Raw genomic sequence first — 21,531 nt, 5'->3', positions numbered from 1 at the left:
TAGAAAAAAGCCGAGTGTTGGGAGATGTGAAGCCGAAAAGGCCGACATCATCGGATGCCGGGATTCGTGTTACACATCATAGATATCACCGAAATGGGCAAGTCGATTCATTCGGCGATCAGTTCGCTGACAGTTCTCGAGGAAGAGCCTCGTGTGATCCTCCGAGGTGTATAGGTCAGCAGCATGATTAGAATAGAACCCCAAAAGTCAAGTCTATATAAGTTCCATTGATTTGGCTTCTACTGAATGAGTTATCTCCCATACCAACATTTTAGACAATCTTTCCATAAGAAAAAATCATTGTAAACTTCTCACCATGTCCAAGCACATCGCCATCGTCGGAGCAGGACCTTCTGGTCTAAGCCTCGCGGCTCTGCTGCAACACTACTCGATCCCATTTACCATTTTCGAGCGAGAAAAATCCACCAGCTCTCGCTTCCAAGGTGGTTCCCTTGACCTTCACCCAGAGTCTGGTCAAGCAGCCTTGTTTGAAGCTGGTCTTGAGGAGCAGTTCAAGAAGTACGCGCGCTATCACGATCAGGATTATCGTTTTGGTGATAAGAAGGCGGTTGCTTGGTTATTCCACAAAGCAACTGCTGATGCAGAGGGGCGTCCAGAGATAGACCGTGCAAAGCTTCGCAAGATTCTTATTGAGTCGCTTGACCCGGAAAATATCAAGTGGGATCATCGGCTCTCTGAGATTGTTCCGCAAGAGGACGGCAGGGTTAAGTTGATTTTTGAGAATCAGCCTGAGCCGATTGTGACTGATCTTCTTGTGGGGGCTGATGGAACTTGGTCCAAGGTACGACCGCTTCTAACGAGCTGGACGCCTGAATACACAGGGCTGACGGTTATCGACTGCCGTATATCCGATGTGGACAAGAGATTCCCAGATCTTGGAGAGTTCATTGGCCGAGGCACTTCATTCTTCCTCTCAGAAGGCAGTGGGATCTTTATCCAGCGCAATGGGGATGACAGCGTGAGAGTCTACCCCTGTCTACGAGTCGAAGAGGACTGGCACTCAAAGGATCCCTCCTTCGACTGGAATGACGCCAAGAAAATGACTGACTATCTGATCAATACCTTCTTCTCCACCTGGGATCCTCGTCTTCAGGACGTCATTCGCAACGTCGATACGAACATGACTCCGCGTGCTCAGTATCGCATGCCCTTGGGTCTACGCTACGACCACCATCCAGGCTTGACTCTGATCGGAGATTCTCTCCATGTCATGTCATGGTTTGCAGGAGAGGGTGCGAATCTGGCTATGCTAGACGCCCTGGACCTTTTCCATGAAATCAAGGCCCACTTAGGTGATTTGGATCTTGCTGTTCGACGCTATGAGGAAAAGGTGGTTGCCACTGGACGAGCGGATAACACGAACGAAATGTCGCAGGATTTGCTTGTCAAGGCCATGTCAGATGATGCTCCTCGGGCTTACGTTGAGGGAATGGCGAAGGCGATGGATGTTTGGTTCACTGACGGGAAGTTATTGGACAAGATTGATCGAGAGACTCTATTCAATAACTGACAGTAGGGGGATAGAACCATTCGCCACCTAAATCGCTATCATCTAGGGTGAACTTAAGCAGATTTTTAAGACCTTTCCAGCTTTATCTCAAACTTCTTGCCAGCCAAATCTAGTTCCTCTAAACTCATCTTTTCCACTGTAGATACTTTATCATTCAGCAAAAATGGCAGAACTGAACCCTTCCATACAATGACGTTGCCTTTGGATAAAAGGTCACTAATGATGAGCCAAAATATCGATACCATGCACATGAGCAAGATTACTGCTGGTAACATCATCCATTCCCAGGCAACTCTGAGGCATGATCTGTTTTCCCAGCCCTGTCCCTCGATAACCGCACGGGCATTGCCATAGGCGTCCAACCCTGCACGTCGAAACTCTGTCGTTAGGCGCACGGCCATGGCATTCATTGATTCTGAAATTTTCTGTATACTTGTAGAACGAGGGCGTAGGATAGAGATCATAGGCAACGAGCTACCCTCAGTCGCCGTGTAGCAGGATACAAAATTGGTCTGGTAGCCTTCAGGCCTACAGTACGCATTGAAGGCCTCAAAGAGAGTCCGCCGAAAGGAATAAATAAAGAGGTGTCTTAGTGACACAACGCATTCGAGAGGAGCAGTGAAATTGCGGTAATCAACCGCTTCGTGAAGGCTATGGTTCTCCCAGCCTTCGGGGTGAATGAAGACAGTTTGTCTCTCGTCTTCTGGTAGCTTCTCGGATTCCGAAGTCATATTCGTCGAGGTGTATAGTGTGCCGTTGACAGAACAAGGATATTGAACCCCCGACAGTCCTTGAGGAACCTGATTAGCTGCATGGCCACCAGATGAGTGCTCAAGACTTTTTGTAGTTTGTACACGCAGCGGTGTGTTCCTGACGACACGTTCTGAAAGCGACCCCAAGCTTACATTGCCAGCATAGTGTTTGACGCACGGGTACAAGATGCACGCAGCTGCAATATAGCCAGTTGGTTGGCCCCAAGCCACGGGACCTTTCGCCTTGTCCCTGCCGCCGACTAGCGGACACGACATACTACCGTCAGTCTCGTTTTGACAGTTCTGCTGTGAGAAAGCTAGCATGGTCAAATTAGCGGCGGACCAACGGGCAGTGTTGAGAAAGTCTTTAGGTAAAGCATTATGCGCCCACCAAAAGTCATCTATAATCTTGGACTCCAAATACCGCGCGCTTTGAGATGAGGTACCTGAGTTAATCTCAATACGATCTGACTCGTTGTTTCGAGATGGCATGTCCATACTCAGTATAGCCTGATGCAAACTGGTTTGGCGATAGCGCTCTACTCTGACTTTTACAAGCCTTGATGTGTCCTCGCAGCGACTGCACATACCAAGGCTAGCGTGCGAAACGCGTTCCTGGTCAGCCTGCCCAGGGTAGTCAGGATAAGCGTGAAAAGTACAATTTCCAGAAGGACAATCGAAGAGGTCGTCGATATTTGAGCTCTGAGAAGGATTAACCACGGCATCCTGAATTGCTGCTTGTAATCCGACGTGAAGCTTCCACATGGGGCGGGCGCTCCTGGTAGTACAAACGGTCACCGTCGACTTCATTAGCCACAGTGATCGTCGCCAACCGCTCTGGAGCAACCTGAGCGCAATACTGCGGCTGTATTGCCTGTTGAGTGACAGGTCCGATAGCTAGAGAAGCAACAACGACTATCACGGCCAGAATGGCCTGCGGTTGGTGCTTTAAAACGACAGGGGTGAGCATCAATGAGCCCAATGCGCCTCGGGACGCATCATCGTAGCGCTGCATATCGCCCACGGGCCTGAATGTCTTGGCGATCCAGTCCCATTTCAGCTGGGCCAAGACCTCCAAGGCCACGAAGGCTATGGTAGCGCGGAAGATGGTAGCAATCACAGCAATAAGAGCGTTGAGAGTGATATTAACTCCTGTCTTGCCATTCCAATCAGGCAACTCATGAGTGTTATACGAAGCGAGGATAGCGAAAATGGATCCAAGCAGCCCGTTTGCCAGTAACAAAAGACCCAACTCAAGGCTCCAGACCAGGAAGATGTTTCTCTGATGATTCTTGGAGGAGCTAGCGTTATCATCTTTTCCAGTCTCCCGGATCAACAGGCCGGTGATCTCGGTACATGCCTCCGTGCGGCGTTCATCGTCCCATCCTGTAATAGCCTCGATATGTCCGTGATCTCCGCTAGTGGCCGAAGTGGCTTCCTCCCGTCTCCCATCAGAGATATCACTTTGGGCCATGTCATATCCAGTGCTCGGAGCAGGCGACGACGAAGTGTCGAAATTTAATGGTTGGAGTAAAAGCTGTGATGACTCGTTCGGGCCCGCCATCTTTGGTGAGGTTGCCAAAGCAGGAGAGAATTGATCAAGGTAGTAGAGATGGTATAGCAAGGCGTAGTTTTGTGATCGCCTCAAGAAGAGAACTTCTCCGCAGCATTTATGCCTTGTGCAGCAAAAGTGGCGGATGGGCGCTTACTTGCAGGTCGATCATTCAGCCTTAACGCCAAGACTTTCTAAAAGATTCCGTAGCACAAGACTGATTAGGCCAATGGCAGTGAAAAGCCCCCAATGACTACTACAACTACGAGGTGGGGTGCGCGATGCAAGGGTCTTAGCAAACTGAGCATATTTCACTACTTATCGATAGCTAGAGTCTTGAATAAAAGCTGATTAATCTTTCTGCTTCTTGATCCTGAAGTCCCAGTTGACTTCCCACTTTACATCCACATCCTTGCCACCAATACTCTTAAGTGAACCAAAGTTGTAAGGCTGGAACTTCAAAAGAAGATCTGATTTAACGGCGTAAACCGAGTCGGAGTCGAGATAAGTATCGTCCTCGGGGAATACCTGCGTAATCAGACGGTTGTAAGAAGCCGTGGTCACCATGAAGTGGATATGACCAGCTCGGTAAGGATGGCGATCCATGAGTTTGAGAATATCTCCAGCGGGACCGTCGTAAGGCACGGGGTAAGGAACTGGCTTGATACAGTAGAAAGAGTATTTCCCTTCTGAATCGGAGGTGAACATGCCGCGCATGTTTCCAGATGGCTGATTGGGATCCTGTTGGTCATACAGTCCGTTGACTGCACACTCCCATACGTTCAGAGATGCACCTGCGGTTTCTATTAGTACGTTTCATGATATAATGTCGGAACGGCCTATCCGAATTACCTGCCACAGGTTGGTCGGTATCGGCATCCAATATTTGACCATGAAAGTATGTTACTTCTCCGCCGAGGTATTTCTGGATGATAGTATCTCCATTCTCATATCGAGGAGGATCAGCGACGTAGAACGGGCCCAGAATGCAAGAGTTGGTTCCGTTATCTTGCTCGAGCATCTTCTGTGTCTGAGCATCGACCAGTCTAGTGTAACAGTTAGACTCAAGAGTACAGGTTTAAGAATACTAGAACATACGCCTCTACGCCAAGGCAGTCGGAGATCAACAAAGTCTCGTTCCTCTCGGCATTACTCATCTGACCAGACCTATTCAAAGCCTCAATGGCAATGTATAGTTCTTCTGTGGTGAGGTTGACTTCACGGCAGAAGGCGTGGAGATACCGGATCAGGCCCGTCAAGATTTCTCGAGCTCTGGGTGAGCTGTTGGGCCCGAAGGAGGAGATGACAGAAGTTGTCAGAGGAGCATCTTCAAGGGGCAACATGTTTGCTTAAGTTCAATGGATGCCTGTTGGGATTCTTGAGAGATGTGATTAAAAAATCAATGTTTGAATTGGGTAAGAAGCATATTTGTGGTAGGATCTATACTTTATATACTTCGTGAGTACCCCAGATGTAGAATCTGGGGCAACACCTCTTTACCCCAGTTTCTCCACACTGACTGGAGTAGTCTAGGTATATGCATCACATAAGCACGGTAATGCTCATCTTCCGGCAAGCAGGAGAGGTTAGACCAGACCTCCAGACTAGTCGGTTGAAAATGCCGAACCTAGAGATCACCGAGCCCGCGAATATGCCGAGCCCGACATCCGATGTCACACGAAAGAACATAAGATGCCATGCTCGGCAATTTCTATAACCCCATTTCCCATGCTCAACACTTTCAGAGTTTCCAGGTTCCTCGTATCCGCTGTAATGAATCGACCGCTGACCAATTCGCAACGTGTGGTCAAACTAGGGGTGAAGAGAAGACGTCCCCCATTGGCCTGTATTCAGTGCTACCAACGAAAGCTCAAGTGCGGAAGAGAGTTTCCAGCTTGCAGTCGCTGCTCAAAGGCCGGAATTGCCGATGATTGTACTTACCGTGGAAACAAAGGACGGGAGACGTCGGTCGATGGCTTATTCGGCGATTGCCCTCCAGGAGGGGCTAACGTGGTTTCGGCATCTACCCGCATAGAGGGTTCGTCAACAGAGACCCTCGATAGTTACGCGACCTCTGCCACCAAGGAAGTCGACATGACACACCTGGAAGGGCAGGGCAACTTTACCAAATTCTACGGGTGTAGCTATCCCCTGAACCTTTACCAGCAGGTATGCTCCCACTTGATTTAGAAGCTGGCATTGTTTTGACTAGACCTAGTTCACCGATCTTCGGCCATACATCGTTAAAATCAAGACCCATTATCCCTCCATCAACACCCTTCGCGATGAGATTTATGCACCATTGAACGACAAACAACAGCGTCGCCAGGCTTTACAGGACGATGCGCTGGCAAGTACTTTGAGACAGCTGATACCCGCAAAGCCAATCATGGATGTCATGGTTCAGACTTATATGGACCGATATGAGATAACGCATCGGATCTTACACATACCGACATTCATCACCAAGTATAATGATTACTGGGCTGATCAATCTAGTACCCCGGTCTGCTTTCTTGTACAGCTGCTTTTAGTCGCTGCTACTGCTGCAAGCTGTCATCCTGAAGTATGTATCGACCTGTTCAGCCACAACACAACTCATGATCACGTTATCAAATGGGTTGAGGCTGCAGAAGCATGGGTCAGTTCTCACTCCAGCCAACCTCCTCGCTCCTGGGACAGCCTCGTGACCCATTGTCTTCTGCTTATTGCAAAGCATGCAAACTTTATCCTGGAGGGTTCCTTCTGGACGTCTACCGGGACCTTAGTCCGATGGGCCATGGCAGCGGGTTACCACCGTGAAGTCATCCTCGCAACGAAAATATCGCCATTTAGTAGAGAAATTCGTCGAAGATTGTGGGCGACAATTGTCGAACTTGATCTCCAGGCATCGATTGAACGTGGAATGCCTCCGAATGTCCGAATAGGAGATTTCAACATCAAATCACCACTGAACGTCGACGATGAAATGCTCGAGGAGTCTATGCAAGACTCTTTAGCCGGTATGCCAGTTGCTACACTGACAAACACTTCTTTCCAAGCGCTTCTCTATGGCTCGTTGCCTGTGAGGCTAAAAATATGCGCCTTCATAAATGGATGTTGCGAAGAGGTCGATTTTGACAAGATCTTAGAACTAGAGGAGGAGCTAAGACAGGCACTCCAAGACATTCCAGCATGGGATAACCCTCAAGCTGATCCACGACAGCACCGAGCCGCGACATACATTAAAAACATGCTAGGTATCGTCCTGCACCAGTACATCCTCTTATTACACTTTCACTTCCTGGTCCGAACTACCTCCTCCTCTAAATCCCTGATTTGTCGACGCGCGAGGTTAGAAGCATCCACGAAAATCCTCGACTATTACCAAAGACTCATAAAAGAGGAGATATTGCCAGAGCAAGCTTGCAGGACGGGTTTAACACTCGCGGCACTGAGCATCTGCCATGATATCTACCTGAATCTCGAATCACGCGGTAAGACTAATTGCTGTCCTCGTTCCATAGAATAACGAATGACTGCTGATATCCGTGAAGCCTGCGATCAATCCACCATAACAATCTTCCCACAACTTTCGGCGTTTCTCATTGAACATGTTGAGAAAGTCTTGGACATTCTTGAAAAACGAATCTCACTGACGTTGAACGGCTTAAACGAATATTATATCCTCAGTATGACTGTTGGGTTACTCAAAGGCAGGTTATGGCCAGAGTCGGCTGCAGAATCGGACAAACAAGCTGGAGAGCGAGTGATCAAACTGTGCAGACTGATGCAGACACGAAAGGCGGCTACTCAACAACACCAGCCACTTCTAGATGTTTGGTAAGCATTTCCTCTTGAGAGGCACTGATTCACCATGTACTGATGAATCATAGTGATGATGAGCTACGTGGGAATCAGCTATCAATTGACGGGAACTATATTGGTTCCGATATCATGACCGATCTCATTAACTCGATTGTAAGCTAATCTGAACTATGCTATGCCCATGACTTTTACTGATGAAAACGACATAGCTTCCTCAGGACTTGGAGTTTATCAACGGGAACCTTGACCTTACCTTCTTTCATGCATAGCTCGATTTACTGGTATTAATTTATTACTCGGAATAACAGTAACAAGGGAGCGCTTCCATTGGTGGAAATTCGGTGATAAACTCAATTCATTAGAAAAGATCGGCACTTACTCTTGAATCACGTCTTTTGCTCCCGAATGATCGAATTGCATTACATGGTGGTACCTAAACTCAATGCAGTAGCATATCCGCTGTCAAACCCTTGAAGATGATAGGATCGCATCCGCTCATCTCGGCACATCTGACACCGAAGTGGGAAATTAAAGCATGAGCACATCGCGAATTAATATGGCAAAATAGAAATAAATGCCTATATAATCTTAGGCACCCTTCCGAATACTCGTGCCCGAGAGTCAGCAATATTTCTCTTTCGAAGAACAAAATGCGAAGTCTCCTCCTCTACCCTGTCCTGGCCGCTTCCGCCATGGCCGAAAAGCTTCTCTACAGAAACACCTTCAACAGCACCGATGCAATCGCAGATTGGGTCGCCGAAGGGTCCGTCAAAGCGACCGTCTCCAACAACACTCTCGAACTAGCTGCCCCAGGCGACTTTGTCTACTGGGTCCCCGAAGTCTTCCCCGAGCGCATCCGGATCACCTGGGACTTTTCGCCCATCGAAGAACCAGGCCTGGCTATCATATTCTTCGGCGCAGCAGCCGCCAAAGACGGCGGAAGCATTTTCGACAAGGATCTAAAACCCCGAAATGGATCTTACCCGCAGTATCACTCGAGCGATATCCGCACGCTGCATGCTTCGTATTTTCGACGTCGATGGCCTGAAGAAAGGGCTTTTCATCTTGCGAACTTGAGAAAGTCGCCTGGATTCCATCTGGTTGCGCAGGGGGCTGATCCGCTGCCGAATGTGGAAGATACTCAGGGCGCTTATTACAAGGTTGAGGTCATTCACGACAAGCGCGATGTCAAGTTTTCGATCAATGGATTGGAATTGTTCTCGTGGGAGGATGTGGATCGGTCGACTGGGCCTGTTGTTCGTGGTGGACGGATTGGTTTCAGACAGATGAATCCTCTTGTTGCTCGATATCGCAACTTGGAGGTGTGGAAGCTTTAGAGGCTAGGTCTATGGCTTCTATGATTAGGTAGACAGATACGGGTTGCATTACTACTTTGACGTCGACAAAAGATATCAGACGCCTCTAAGTTGAGAATCCTCCAGAGTTGGCCTGTCTAGGCTCACCAGCAGCTTCAAATGTCCCATCGAGTAACCTCCTTAAAGCCTGGGCAGTGCTCTGCCCAGGCGCAACCCACGTAACATTATTACCAATCTCTTTCAAATAAGCAGCCGTTGAGTTATCGTAAGCATATTCGAACGTGACTTGTCGCGGCTCAAGCTGATCATGCAGACGAGGCGCAGCCAGCGCATCATGAACAGTCATGTTTCTCTCTAGTGCATTTAGAACCACCTGGACAGTAGCTGTGATGATACGACTACCACCAGCAGATCCAGTCACCAAAGAGACCTTTCCATCGGGTCCTTCGACAATAGTGGTGCTTATACTAGAAAGAGGGCGTTTTCCAGGTCTGATGAAGTTGGCCTCGCTGGGGATGAATCCGAAAGCGTTTGACTGTCCGGGGATACTAAAGTCGTTCATCTCGTTGTTCATGATAACGCCAGTCTCGGGAACAATGACTTGCGAACCGAAGCCGAGGTTGATCGTCGTCGTGAGGGAGATGGCAAGTCCTGAATTATCCATGGTAACGATATGTGAAGTTCCGGGTGTGTCTAGGCTTTCAAGACCTTTGGGGTCATAATCCTTAACTGCAAGAGCACGCCCGTCTAGTTTTGCGCGAATCTCCTGTGCGGTATCGTTGGAGTACATCTGAGATTGATACTCAACCAGACCCTTGACAAAGGTTGGATCACCGAGATTACTTCGCATTCCGTAACCGAACTTGAATGCTTCGTCGAGCAAATGAGCACTGTCGTTGACTCTTCTAGGATCACCGAGGAAGTCATAACCGTCGAGGATGTTCAACGCAGCTGCGACGACTGCACCGCTTGAAGGGGCCGACCCGCTGGTGACCTTTCCACCTCGGTAGTTGATCTGGGAAGGCTCGCGAATGGCCACAGAATAGTTCTTCAGGTCATCCGTCGTCATGATACCCTTCTTCTGCTTCAAAGTCCTAATGGTCGCATCGGCAATGGGTCCCTCGTAAAATGCACCGGCTCCCTTGGCAGCGATAGTCTCGAGTGTATCGGCATATCTCTTCCGCGTGAGCTTCTCGCCGAATTTGAGTAATCTTCCAGCAGGTGCAAAGTCAATTGCCCATGCGGGATCGTTAAACAAAAAACTTTCGTTCTCGGCCTTGCTGTACGTCATCTTCATGAACTTGAGAGTATCGTTGTTAACTGGAAATCCGTAGCGGGCGACGTCAATTGCTGGCTGGACGAGCTTCGACCAAGGCAGATGACCATAGCTCTTGTGCAAATGCTCCAGACCTCGTAATTCACCGGGTACACCACTGAAAGGCCATTAGATCGCGCCAGAAATGCTAGAGAGGGTTTCGTACCTGGCCTGTCCACCATATATGCTGGCGTTCACGTTATTCTTGAACATGTTTTCTGTAGCTGCTGCAGGAGCCGTTTCGCGAAAGTCGACAAATTCGTAGGGCTCGGTTTTATTCTTGCCATCGGGTTTGTGAATGAGCATAAAGCCGCCGCCTCCGATTCCAGAATGATACATGCCTGTACCTGTCTCAGCGAAATGTGATCAAAATAGCATGGTTGACTCACCGACTGTCCCCACGCAAAGAACGGTGGCGACCATCGCATCAGCTGCGTTGCCGCCCTGTCTCAGAATATTGATGCCAATTGTCGAGCATATCTCACTCTCACACGCAACAGCCCCGCGGCTGTTGCTGAATTGCCTAGTCTCTACTGGTTTCGTCTGAGGAGGGTATTTCACATCGCACGGCTGGCCATGTCCTTGTGCAATCAGGCTCAACAGAGCAACCCAAGTTGGAAAGCGAGCCATGGTCAGCAATTGACTTCAGTGTGCCCACTAAGTTAAGTGCTTGGAAGAGGCGCATCGCTCGCTTTTGTAGCTCAAGATCGCCATGACGATCGTCATCACCAAAGGTGATGTTTACTCCGCTTAGATAATAGTTACTCCGACCAAGGTTACATGCAGGATAGTCTCGCTAGGGGAGGAAAGAAAATACAGGAACTTGATCCTAAATGACAAAAAGACTTAGGTAATATAGCCTAAGCTTAGGATAACTTTTGCTGAGTTTATTTTAACACCCCCTATTAAGGTTCGCTGTTTTCTTGCCCCCCGAGGTCTCGATAAGAGGGTGTAACCCAACATCGTAATCTTGCTGATGTTCAAGGCGGGGTATTAGTCGGCAGTGATAGAGCTAAGCCGTTGAAGTAGGGATCAGCAATCGCTGAGAGTTTTTAAACCTTGGGTTTTTAGCCAGCTTCCTAATAGAGCTTTTGAGCTGAAATGAATTAGTCATGGTGCAGGAATGACTTCTGGCGACGAGGCATTTCTACCGCGGTGGATATGCCGTGCGACTCTTGACCGAAATCAATCATGAGAAACAACGCCGACCCTTGGCATTGTAATACATCTCAACCACATCTCAGTACAATTTGACATCTCTCTCCTCATATTGGCCCCGCATCGCCTCGCCATTCATGATCCCGTGGATATAACATTCTCCCACCAATCGATGTGCATTCAGCAATCGCTTCCCCTTCCTCAAAACAAATGGCACTGCACCACCGTTGAGAACAGATATCTCATCGCCAGCTTCTGCCAGGAGCGGCACGAGACCGACCATTCCCTTCTCCGTCTTGGCAATCTGGTATACAGTATAGCAAGAGTATAAGGCCTGGTAGCACGGAAGGCCTATAATTGCAACAAGTTGTTCTTTGGCTTCCTCGGGAGGCGATGATAATAGGATATTGCACAAGGCAGGTATTATATGCCATTTAGAACGTAGTCCGATTGCAAAATCTGAAGAGACGGGACTGAATCCCTTGGTCTTGTTGGCCACCAGCATCCGCCACCATACATCTTTGAATAGCTCACCAGTCACATAGGAACCAGAGGTCTCTTCGAGCTCTGCGATGGTGTCGTAAGATTGTTGAAGACGACGTATCAGGCCGTGTATGGGGCCGTGTTTGACGTGGTCACCGCCGACCCAGCTGAGCTTGTCGACGAACCTCCCTCGAACTGCAAGACAATCGTCCTTTGGGTCATCACTAACCCACGGCTCGCACTGAGTATCGCCAGCGGCGGCATACAATCCGCCACTGTGCAGCCCCAAGCTGCTATAGTCGATTTCATCGCCCATGAAAACAAACTTGGTGGTCCAATCAGGGATCCAGGATGGGAACCGCGAGGATTGAATGTTTAATCGAGCTTGGTACAAGAGGTCCATACACTGCCCCCTGCGAACAAAAGCTTTACCGAAGCGCCTCACTACCTCGTCAAATGTACAAGAGTAGTCTGCCCAGAAAAGGTCATGGTCAGTTGCGCTAGACAGACCAAATACTGCGAACAGATGATCGCGAGCTCTTGTAGCTTTGCTCCTGTCACATAGCGCAAGGAGATCAAGAAGAGGTACTTCCACCCGTAGCCTTAGGTTATGATCCATCTTTCTCGCAAGGTTGAACTCCTCTTGTTCTTGAAATACCATCGTGTTCAAATTTATGGTCAACATTCGCATACTATCGGCATCTGAGGCGGGTAGCGACTCCAACAGTGCAGATTGCCGGTACTCGCACATCATGTGCATAGCTTCCGTTCCCATGTGCTTTGCGGCATTATCGAATGCATTCGGTATATCTGGAACAACCGAGAAGGAGGACGTCATGTATGCGTCGACCGTAGCGACGTAGAACACAGACCAACTGACTTCCCATCCGCCGCAGAACATGCGGACATCAGGAGAGAGGACGAATTCCTGAATCACCCACACACGCCGAAACCATGGCCTCGCCCAGAGCTTGGCTAATGCCCTCCATGCAGGATCCTCTAGGCCAGGAAGTCCATATTCTTCGAACATCACCCTCATTGGAGGCGACATCGATCCAATATGTCTCAACATCTCCATTCCATGTCTCCCATATAAACGGTAGAGGGAAGAACTAGCCCTGGCGAATCGGGTCAACAGCTCTCCTACTACTTCACTTCCATTGGCCTCACAGCCCAAATACACCAGTGTGCAGGCGGCAGATGCATAGATCTCATCCATTAATGCCACCTGACTTGCCTTCTCCGCGTTGTCTGACTGGTTAATACACACCGCATCCGCCCATAGCATGCGGGGCTCTTCTTTCAATCGAAATCGATGCAATGCGTGAAATAGAGACGGCGTAATAAGAAGAGTACCGCGCCCTGTTTCTAATTTGTTTGTTGTATGACCATCCTCCCAAGCGTACGAGACTGCTTCATACTTTCCGATTACATCCGCGTCCAACGAAGCATGTAAAATCTCAGTTTGTAGAGGGTCATCGCCAGAGCCGGGATGCAGCTTAATCAGGCGGATTTCACTACTGTCAGAGCTATTCGACAGGGGCATGTACGTGTATTGCTCTCGGGTCGAGGCACGAACGAAGAATGCATAGAATGCCTTGTAGACAGTGCGACCGATACGGAAGAAAACAACGGCGATCTGGAAGTCATTTGAGCTGCCGAGACTACCCATCCATCGGCGGGCGGGCGGGAGCACATAGCGAACGAACAATGCTCCAAGTCCGGGAATGAAGAAGGGCTCATCCCTTAGCAATACTCGTACAAGTCGCTCGCGTACCGAAGGAAAACCAAGAAAAAAGAGCATCATCATGATGGAGGCATATGTATCGATAATGAAGCCAAGATAGGGACCCAAGAAGGGTCTGAGCAAAGCGAGCGCGACGCTGAGGATTGACATTGTATGCTGAGCCTGGCTATTGAGTTATATAAGTATCCCGAATCAAAAGAGGATATCATTACTCACATCTTCCTTTGACAATTCTTAGGTGGGGATATACGCTAGAGTCGGTGCAGAATAATTACTGCCATATCTAAAAACTTATTCTTGATATTGGATGTTGGAATAAAATGGCACAAAAGCCAAAGCCTGATAAGGCGCACGGATGTAAATGTGCCAGGCCCTCAGGGAGCAAGAAAACATCAGACGTTGATACAGTTGTCAAAATAAACTGACCGAAAGCTAGTCTAAGTTTAACCTTAACTTATGCTAAATTACCTAAGTGTTTTTGTCATCCTGGACCAACATCCTGACTTTTCTTTCCTCCCCTCTATAGCAGGCCTCCAATCTGAACCACTAATGCAAAGGGTGGATTTAGGCAGTATCACTAGGGTAGGTCCCAATTCTGCCTTACCGCAGCTTTAGTGAAGACCTGCACTCTCGTGCAACAGACCAATTGACTTAAAGTGCAACTCTTGGTCCTATGATCATTCTTGCATCGAACTTGGGCACCAGAAAGCATTTGCCCCATTCCTCGTCATCATCGAAACCTCTCCCGAGTCTTGTCGCTCCGCGTATAGAACTAGAGTCCTTCAGCATGGAGTAAACATTAACTAACCCCTAAGTTATAGGATCTTTTGAGATTTCTGATGCCGGGAGTAACTATACGACTCCGAAAAAACCAATTGGAAAGTTTGGTCCAGAGCTGCAGCGACACTGATGATCTCGATCAATTGGAACAACTTATTTAGGCTGCGCGATAAGTCTTGGAAGTAACGGCCGAAATTCATAATTTATTACACACTCTGGCCGGCCTGGGCCCTGTACATGAGATAAAAAGATGTGGTGATAATTTTGGTGATCATGAAGAAGCGATGAAACTCGAACGCAAAGCAATCGAGGCATCACCCCAGATTCCATAGACCCCCAGAGGTTTTCGTCCTGGTTGACACTACAGTTAGGAGACTCTTTCTATCACATGGGAAACACTGATGATCTAGATGAAGCTATCGGATTGATCCAGGTTTTGCTGGAAAGTCTCAACAAGAAATCGCCAATGAGGGCCGCACATCTGGCTAATCAGGGAATCTTGCTCAAGGTGAAGTATTCTGTTCTCAGGGTCGAAAACGACTTTGAAACGTGCCCGCGAAAATCCAGAGATCCACTGCATTGTTTCAGAGGATTAGAGCATTATTAAGATATGGCTTGAGAAGTTGGGCGAACTCGTACGATGCGGACTCGTACGATGCAAAACACGGCAATTTAGCGAGACTAGAGAACCTCGAAACTTTTGTCGTCTATTAATAGACTGGCTATTTGCAACGACAGATGATTGTGAACGGGACAGGCGACCTAGAAGAAGCAATCGATGCCGTCAAACGATATCTTGAGAAGGTTAATAAGGAGCATCACCTTGGTCAAAACAGCTCAGTAACTACTCCAATGACCTTGATTCTTTCCATGGTAGAACTGGGGATTTTGCCAATTTGGAGGAAGCTGTTGAACTTGCAAGAACGGCTCCCGAAGTAGTACCGAGTAATTGCCTTCCAAGGTACTTTCAGTTGCATAAACTGGGCCCTTTGCTTCCTAAGAGGATTTTGAGGAACCAGGAGAATGAATTAGATCCAAACTAAAGGATTTTATTATTGAGGGAAGTGCTTTGAAAGGTCGAGGACCCTAAATGGCTGGAAGTGTTATTTGCAGTTGAGANNATTCCGGCAGAGAGAACCGAGTACCCTGAATCTTCCCTGATAAAGAATACTTTACGTATCAAACTTTCTATTCTATTTTATATCTCTTTCATGATATCATTAGCATCTTACTTTGCTTTCTATCTATAGAGATTATTTTTGGGATGTTGTCCTGGTCTAGGTCACACGACAATGGCCGACTCTCGGACCCACAGTTGCCGTTCTACCCGTGCTCCCTGCAGCGAATCGACAATCAGCCTATGAAATCATCTCCCGGCAGACTACGGAGAACGACAGAGGCTTAACTGCCGGTGAACCAAAGCCATACCGTCACGACTCCTTCCATGAAGCCAATCACAAGTCATCCCATAAGCGGAGAAGGAAGATTCCGGGTCCGATACGTATAAGCCTGACCCTGTGTACCTTGATAAAATACAAACATAAACAACCCGCGACCCCAGGTTCTTGCAATCTAAACATCGTCAATTGTTGAACGTGAATCGAAAAAATGAACAAGACTTCTCACACCGATGAACCCTTTGAGGGCGATGACGGCTACAACCAGAGCCCGAATCCAAACTCTAGCGACTTGACTACCAACGCTGACTTCAACGGGCTCGTCAACAGTCGGGTCAGTCTCCAAGGCGACTCTGGTGCACTCCCGGACGCAGCGTCAAACATGTCTGGCCAGATAGCCAACAACACTGCCACCGAGACGCCCGGCCATGGAAAGGCGAAGCTGCGGCTGGCTCATCGGTCAATCGACCATGGCCAGCCCTCAGGCGGTCTGCGCTCAGCACCCGCCAACCCCCCGCCAGCAGCAGCTGGTTCCGCCGACAACGGCGGCACGCCACTTCAGCGTCTCAAAGACACCCTCGCCAAGATTGGATCTTTTATTGGGCCTGGGTTCATGATCTCGGTTGCGTATATCGACCCGGGCAATTACTCGACCGACATCGCCGCAGGAGCTTCCTACCGCTTTCGGCTCCTCTTCATTGTCTTGCTTTCAAATGTCTTCGCGGTATTCCTGCAGAGCTTGGCGATAAAGCTGGGCACTGTGAGCGGACTTAATCTTGCACAGGCTTGCCGGGCGTTTTTGCCTCGGTGGTTGAATTATGTGTTATATGTCTTTGCTGAGGCGGCTATCATTGCTACTGACATCGCAGAGGTAAATAAATCACTTGCCATTTCCCCATATTTGCGTTAAAAAAGGAAAACAAAAAGTGCTGACTCACTAGGTCATTGGATTTGCAATTGCCTTGAACCTTCTGGTCCCCGCGATCCCGCTGGTGGCAGGATGTGCTATTTCCATCATCGATGTCATGGTCCTCCTCGTCTTCTACCGCCCTGAAGGATCTATGAAGGGTTTACGGTACTTCGAAATGTTCATCATGTGTCTCGTGCTCGGCGTAGTTATTTGCTTCTGCATTCAGCTATCTTTGATCAAAGATACCACCCCTGGGGAGGTCTTCCAAGGTTATCTGCCATCCAAGTATCTCATCGAGTCTGAAGCGTGAGTTCTGATCCACATCCTTCTACTTTGTTGCGCTCGCTCTAATTACCTGTCCAGCATTTACCAGGCCTGTGGCATCCTGGGTGCGACGGTCATGCCTCACAGTCTGTATCTTGGATCCGGCATTGTTCAACCCCGTCTGCGTGAATATGATGAACGGAGCGCTCTGTTGCCTCGTCAGGTCACTTCAGAACCCTCCGTCATCGACAGCAGCATCGACAAAGGCTACTACGTGCCGTCTGAGAAGGCAATCAAGCACTCGCTCAAGCTTTCGATTCTTGACTTGTCTGTCTCTCTCTTTACATTCGCGCTTTTTGTCAACTCAGCTATTCTCATTGTTGCAGGCGCGTCGCTGTATAACAATCCAAATGCTCGCGACGCGGATATCTTTGGCATTCATAAACTACTTTCCAAGACTATTTCACCTACTGCAGGCACCATATTTGCCCTAGCACTGTTACTCTCAGGAGTTTCAGCTGGAATCGTTTGCACTATTGCTGGTCAGATGGTTAGCGAAGGCGCCTTAAACTGGAACGTCAAACCATGGCTGCGCCGTCTTATAACTCGGAGTATTAGCATTACCCCAAGCATTATCATCGCAGGAGCCGTCGGGCGTGAGGGGCTTAATGCAGCACTCAATGGATCGCAGGTGGCTCTCAGCATTATCCTGCCATTCGTGACCGCACCTCTTATTTACTTCACCTGTCGTGACAAATACATGACGGCCCGGCCAGGTAGTGCGCGCTGGCGCACTGGTGACATGGATGATGAGACAGAAGCAGAGGGGATAATCGAAGAGGGAGACGGACAACGAGGTCAAGGCGTCAAGATGACCAACTCGTGGTTTACCATGATTCTGGCTATTCTGATCTGGCTTTTCATGGCAATCATGAACGTGGCCAACTTGGTATTCCTTGGCAACTAGGGAATCCCACAAAACATAGTCGCTTGGTGAGAAGCAACTATGTCATCACGTTTTTAGTAGGGGAGTAGAGCTTGTCCGTAGAGCTTTGATGAATGTATCAAAGGGGCTCAGTGAGGAAAATGCCGGATTGGCCTTCTGGCCAAAGTTTGTTGAGCTCCTTCAGCATATAGTTATCAAAATTCCAAGGGACAGAGCAAGAATTTCCCTAATTACATCCGATACTTCACTGATCTGATGCAATTCTTGCACAATCGATGTCTTTGCCCCATGTGAAAATCAGCTTGTTCTTAATGTATACCCATTCAAGACAGCAATAAGAGATTGATATAGTAGTGCCATAGCCAATACATTTCCTTCAGCCTCAGTTCTGATCCCAGACACCACTTTCATCGACGACGGAGGCAGGGTTGACGTCGGGTGTGTCAAGATAACCCTCGGCCGGTACTCTATTGAAAGCCAGAGATAGGCATTGCGTTGGCATCGCAGGAGTTACGTATGGAGCTATAAGAGAAGGTGGGATGATGGTTCTGTTCTGTTTGCCAAAGATTACATGATGCTATGGGCAAGTTGACATAGTTGGCTGCATAATTGGACTAGAGGAGGGAATGACTAGTGCAAAGAGATGAGAATGTGATCAGGGATAGTATTTCCGGTGATGGTGGTGAGGGGATCAATGATGTGGAGTTCCTGGCTTATCGGGTTTCTTATGTTCACTTTGATGTTTGAGGGACTCTTGCCTCGAAGTTCCAATGCTTATGTTGATACTTTATGTCAGAGTTAGAATACTACTTAGGTCCCAATACTGGATAATGTTGTGCTGAGTCAAAATCAACACGTCGACGGTACACACATGAACACGACATATCCCAACAACAATATCAAGCCATCGCTTATCGATGACCCGGGCCCCCCTTCTCCCCCGTTTCTGTCTCACTGATCATATCGAGCTCTGTCATTTGGTTTAAGAGTAGTATCCATTAACCTGGTACAGCTGACCGTCGTACTCCCAAGTTCCACTCAGCTGGTGAGTTCCCTTGACGCACTGGTTGATGATATTCCTATAAATGTTAGATAAACCATGAAAATAACCTGAAATACATACTCAGTAGCATCCTAAACAGGAAATGTTAGCAACACTCAACAATTGATCATTTCGAAGAGATACATACCCAGCAATCCTTGAAACCCTTCTTGCCACCTGTGTTCTTGCGGCTCAGCTCGACATTAACGGTGATAGAGGCTAATCCCTTGAGGGTCTTTGAGCCCCTGGTGGTGCAGCCCTGCTGGTAAGTGCAGTCTGAGTTGCTGCACATCTTCTGGCGAGCATCCCAGTACGCCTGCTCAAACTTCTCAATGCCATCCTGTCTGTTGCCAAAGCAGTCTGCCGCTAGGGCGGAAGTAGCGAAAAAGGCAAGGGCGGAGAGACTGATGAGCTGCATGTTGGATGGCTTTGTGTGAAGTCGTTTGAAAGGAAAGATGAGGATGCTTGGTGTTTTGGTAGGGAATGTAGGAGACATTCAGCTTGTTTTATAGTTATGTGGTCATGAGAGGTCCCGGCTTCCGGGCTCGTGAGTATAGATTTTGCACCCTCTGCTAATACGACTAATAGCCTATCATTTGCGCATATGCATCAAGCGGTGAGTCTGTCTTTTCAGCTTAAGAAGCAAATAAGATTACAGCTATAGTCTCAGCTTACTCACTGTTCCGAAACGTGCAGCTAGTCTCTGCCCATTGACTGTCAGCGGGGACCTTTCAACGAGTGACCGTCTAAGCTCGGTAATTGCTCGTACATTTTAGCCTAACTTCTCATTTGTGGTTGGTCCATGCTTGGGTTGTTGTAACTCTGTTTTGAGTCTCTGATTCGACAGAGGTCCACTGTGGTCATCAATACGAATGGAGCCCGATGACACAGCACTAAAGTCCCCTATGCCGTGTTACTATGCACTATGTGGCATAACCGGTATGCATATGTGAAAGTTTTTATGCATGATTTACAGTCAATCAATATGGTAAGAGATTGGTTTCACTGGCCAGAGCCAACAAGGTTGCAGATGAGTACAGCCGTGAGAAATACCCGGATGGGTTACGCTGTATAGCCAATACAACTGGCTACAGACATCATGAACTTTTTGTTACTAAGCAGAGTACATAGCAACCACTGGGATCTGGCGCCGTTGGCCCATGGCAATACCCCGAGGCCACTTGTTTCTTCTTCACAGCACTGAAAGTTAATCGTGAATCGTTCTGCAGCAGATGCTATCTTATGATTCAGGACACTCTTCTCAATATAAATATTGACCATTTGCTCTATTAATTCTACTTATACCTCCCAGTAAACAATAACTAGAAGCAATTTGGCCCAAAGGTGCCCCTTTCTTGATCTTTGTATACTAACAAGCAACTGTAATACATAGCAGGTATCAGAAATTCCCACACAATGGGCGAAACACCCAAAGCCTATTCCTGGGAGCATAAAATCCCCAGAGGTCTGGTAAAAGATGGCGTCATCTTACACAATGCCCTGTCTGAGATATACGGCTCTGGCAACTTCGCCTATGAAGAGGTCGGTGCTAACATTGTCCTCACGGCTTTCCTTGAGGAGCCTAAAGATTTATTGGCCCAGCTGGTGAAGAAGAAGGCTATTAAAAGGTTTGTCTTATAAGCTTCAGACACTAATTGGTTTTCTTAACCTTGTCTCTCGTGCTTAGCCCAGAGCGGGAAAAGAAGGATTGATCTGTAGCGCCAGTTCGTTGAAGGCTGCTTCTATGTCGACTCGACTCCCGGCAAGGAGGATTGGATTCACCTAAGAGGAATATCATATCGATGGGAACAACGTAGTTCGCTATAGCCTGTACTCTATTGATACTAAAGATAAGTGGTAGTCGACTCTAAGCTAGTTGAGTTGTTTGATACCAAGACCTGTGACTTGGGAGCTTATAATTCCCATAAAGCATGTGTTGCAAAGACTTGATATCCCAGGGAAATTGCTATCATATACCTAAAAATCTCCTTAAACTTTATGAGCGATAGGAAGCCGAAGTGGTACGTCTTGTAACGGTGAGACCTATTCTTCTAGGACTCAACCAAAATGTCAGCAGCACAGACAATAACACATGGTGAGTAAGAGACCGTCACCATCGTTCATTGTAGTGTCTACGACTCTATTACCAGAAGCCCTTCTCCTTCACTATGGTACTCACTACATACAGCGTTGGCAAGCCGCCTTGATATGGCTACCAAGTGTCTGAGCTCGATGAACCCTGCAGACGTTCGAGATGTTGTACCGGAGACTAGCTGGCTTCACTTCTTTCCGGCATTATGCGAGGGAGCTCTGAAGCTACAACTTCAGGCGTATCGGCGAGCACGCTGTTGCGGTTGTAAACGACCATCTAGAATACTTCAATAAGTCTCCATGGCTCACAGAGTGGCTCCACTCTGACGAAGGACTCACTTACTCCGGTATAGGTTAGACACATCCTTCAGAGCAGATCGCGGCCTCAGGAATGGGATCACATCAGATGCTCATCGATGACGTCTAAGTTGTGGGCTAGA

General features: G+C 48.1%; 11 protein-coding genes across 11 annotated transcripts; 5 read left to right on the top strand and 6 right to left on the bottom strand.

Moving 5' to 3' along the window:
- Positions 1 to 316: 316 nt before the first annotated feature.
- Positions 317 to 1,531, top strand: FTJAE_5263 (monooxygenase FAD-binding protein; the record flags this gene model as incomplete). The annotated part of the gene is made up of 1 exon (XM_037351752.1): positions 317 to 1,531. One exon carries the CDS (start codon positions 317 to 319, stop codon positions 1,529 to 1,531), a length of 1,215 nt encoding a protein of 404 aa, XP_037207625.1.
- Positions 1,532 to 1,596: 65 nt separating this feature from the next.
- FTJAE_5262 (uncharacterized protein) lies at positions 1,597 to 2,781 on the bottom strand (the record flags this gene model as incomplete). Its single annotated transcript, XM_037351751.1, has 1 exon — positions 1,597 to 2,781. The coding sequence occupies one exon, from the start codon at positions 2,779 to 2,781 to the stop codon at positions 1,597 to 1,599; it is 1,185 nt and encodes a 394-aa protein (XP_037207624.1).
- Positions 2,782 to 2,995: 214 nt separating this feature from the next.
- FTJAE_5261 (uncharacterized protein) lies at positions 2,996 to 3,847 on the bottom strand (the record flags this gene model as incomplete). Its single annotated transcript, XM_037351750.1, has 1 exon — positions 2,996 to 3,847. One exon carries the CDS (start codon positions 3,845 to 3,847, stop codon positions 2,996 to 2,998), a length of 852 nt encoding a protein of 283 aa, XP_037207623.1.
- Positions 3,848 to 4,186: 339 nt separating this feature from the next.
- Positions 4,187 to 5,178, bottom strand: FTJAE_5260 (hydroxyquinol 1 2-dioxygenase; the record flags this gene model as incomplete). The annotated part of the gene is made up of 3 exons (XM_037351749.1): positions 4,187 to 4,638; positions 4,688 to 4,881; positions 4,934 to 5,178. The coding sequence occupies 3 exons, from the start codon at positions 5,176 to 5,178 to the stop codon at positions 4,187 to 4,189; spliced, it is 891 nt and encodes a 296-aa protein (XP_037207622.1).
- Positions 5,179 to 5,608: 430 nt separating this feature from the next.
- FTJAE_5259 (fungal transcriptional regulatory n-terminal) lies at positions 5,609 to 7,911 on the top strand (the record flags this gene model as incomplete). The annotated part of the gene is made up of 5 exons (XM_037351747.1): positions 5,609 to 6,004; positions 6,054 to 7,311; positions 7,372 to 7,657; positions 7,711 to 7,795; positions 7,852 to 7,911. 5 exons carry the CDS (start codon positions 5,609 to 5,611, stop codon positions 7,909 to 7,911), a joined length of 2,085 nt encoding a protein of 694 aa, XP_037207621.1.
- Positions 7,912 to 8,292: 381 nt separating this feature from the next.
- FTJAE_5258 (uncharacterized protein) lies at positions 8,293 to 8,979 on the top strand (the record flags this gene model as incomplete). The annotated part of the gene is made up of 1 exon (XM_037351746.1): positions 8,293 to 8,979. One exon carries the CDS (start codon positions 8,293 to 8,295, stop codon positions 8,977 to 8,979), a length of 687 nt encoding a protein of 228 aa, XP_037207620.1.
- An 85-nt stretch (positions 8,980 to 9,064) lies between these two features.
- On the bottom strand, positions 9,065 to 10,903 carry FTJAE_5257 (gamma-glutamyltransferase; the record flags this gene model as incomplete). Its single annotated transcript, XM_037351745.1, has 3 exons — positions 9,065 to 10,391; positions 10,440 to 10,614; positions 10,663 to 10,903. 3 exons carry the CDS (start codon positions 10,901 to 10,903, stop codon positions 9,065 to 9,067), a joined length of 1,743 nt encoding a protein of 580 aa, XP_037207619.1.
- A 610-nt stretch (positions 10,904 to 11,513) lies between these two features.
- On the bottom strand, positions 11,514 to 13,811 carry FTJAE_5256 (heterokaryon incompatibility (het-6OR allele); the record flags this gene model as incomplete). The annotated part of the gene is made up of 1 exon (XM_037351744.1): positions 11,514 to 13,811. The coding sequence occupies one exon, from the start codon at positions 13,809 to 13,811 to the stop codon at positions 11,514 to 11,516; it is 2,298 nt and encodes a 765-aa protein (XP_037207618.1).
- A 2,238-nt stretch (positions 13,812 to 16,049) lies between these two features.
- Positions 16,050 to 17,979, top strand: FTJAE_5255 (manganese transporter; the record flags this gene model as incomplete). The annotated part of the gene is made up of 3 exons (XM_037351743.1): positions 16,050 to 16,709; positions 16,780 to 17,054; positions 17,112 to 17,979. 3 exons carry the CDS (start codon positions 16,050 to 16,052, stop codon positions 17,977 to 17,979), a joined length of 1,803 nt encoding a protein of 600 aa, XP_037207617.1.
- Positions 17,980 to 18,940: 961 nt separating this feature from the next.
- FTJAE_5254 (uncharacterized protein) lies at positions 18,941 to 19,418 on the bottom strand (the record flags this gene model as incomplete). Its single annotated transcript, XM_037351742.1, has 3 exons — positions 18,941 to 19,037; positions 19,082 to 19,092; positions 19,149 to 19,418. 3 exons carry the CDS (start codon positions 19,416 to 19,418, stop codon positions 18,941 to 18,943), a joined length of 378 nt encoding a protein of 125 aa, XP_037207616.1.
- Positions 19,419 to 20,416: 998 nt separating this feature from the next.
- FTJAE_5253 (uncharacterized protein) lies at positions 20,417 to 20,712 on the top strand (the record flags this gene model as incomplete). Its single annotated transcript, XM_037351741.1, has 2 exons — positions 20,417 to 20,628; positions 20,688 to 20,712. The coding sequence occupies 2 exons, from the start codon at positions 20,417 to 20,419 to the stop codon at positions 20,710 to 20,712; spliced, it is 237 nt and encodes a 78-aa protein (XP_037207615.1).
- Between the last annotated feature and the right edge of the window lie 819 nt (positions 20,713 to 21,531).

This window comes from Fusarium tjaetaba (assembly GCF_013396195.1).
Source record: "Fusarium tjaetaba strain NRRL 66243 chromosome Unknown NRRL66243_c0000101, whole genome shotgun sequence".
Classification (NCBI taxonomy): Eukaryota; Fungi; Ascomycota; class Sordariomycetes; order Hypocreales; family Nectriaceae; genus Fusarium; species Fusarium tjaetaba.
Note: the sequence above shows the minus strand (reverse complement) of the source record. Positions and strands in the feature narration are given on the sequence as shown.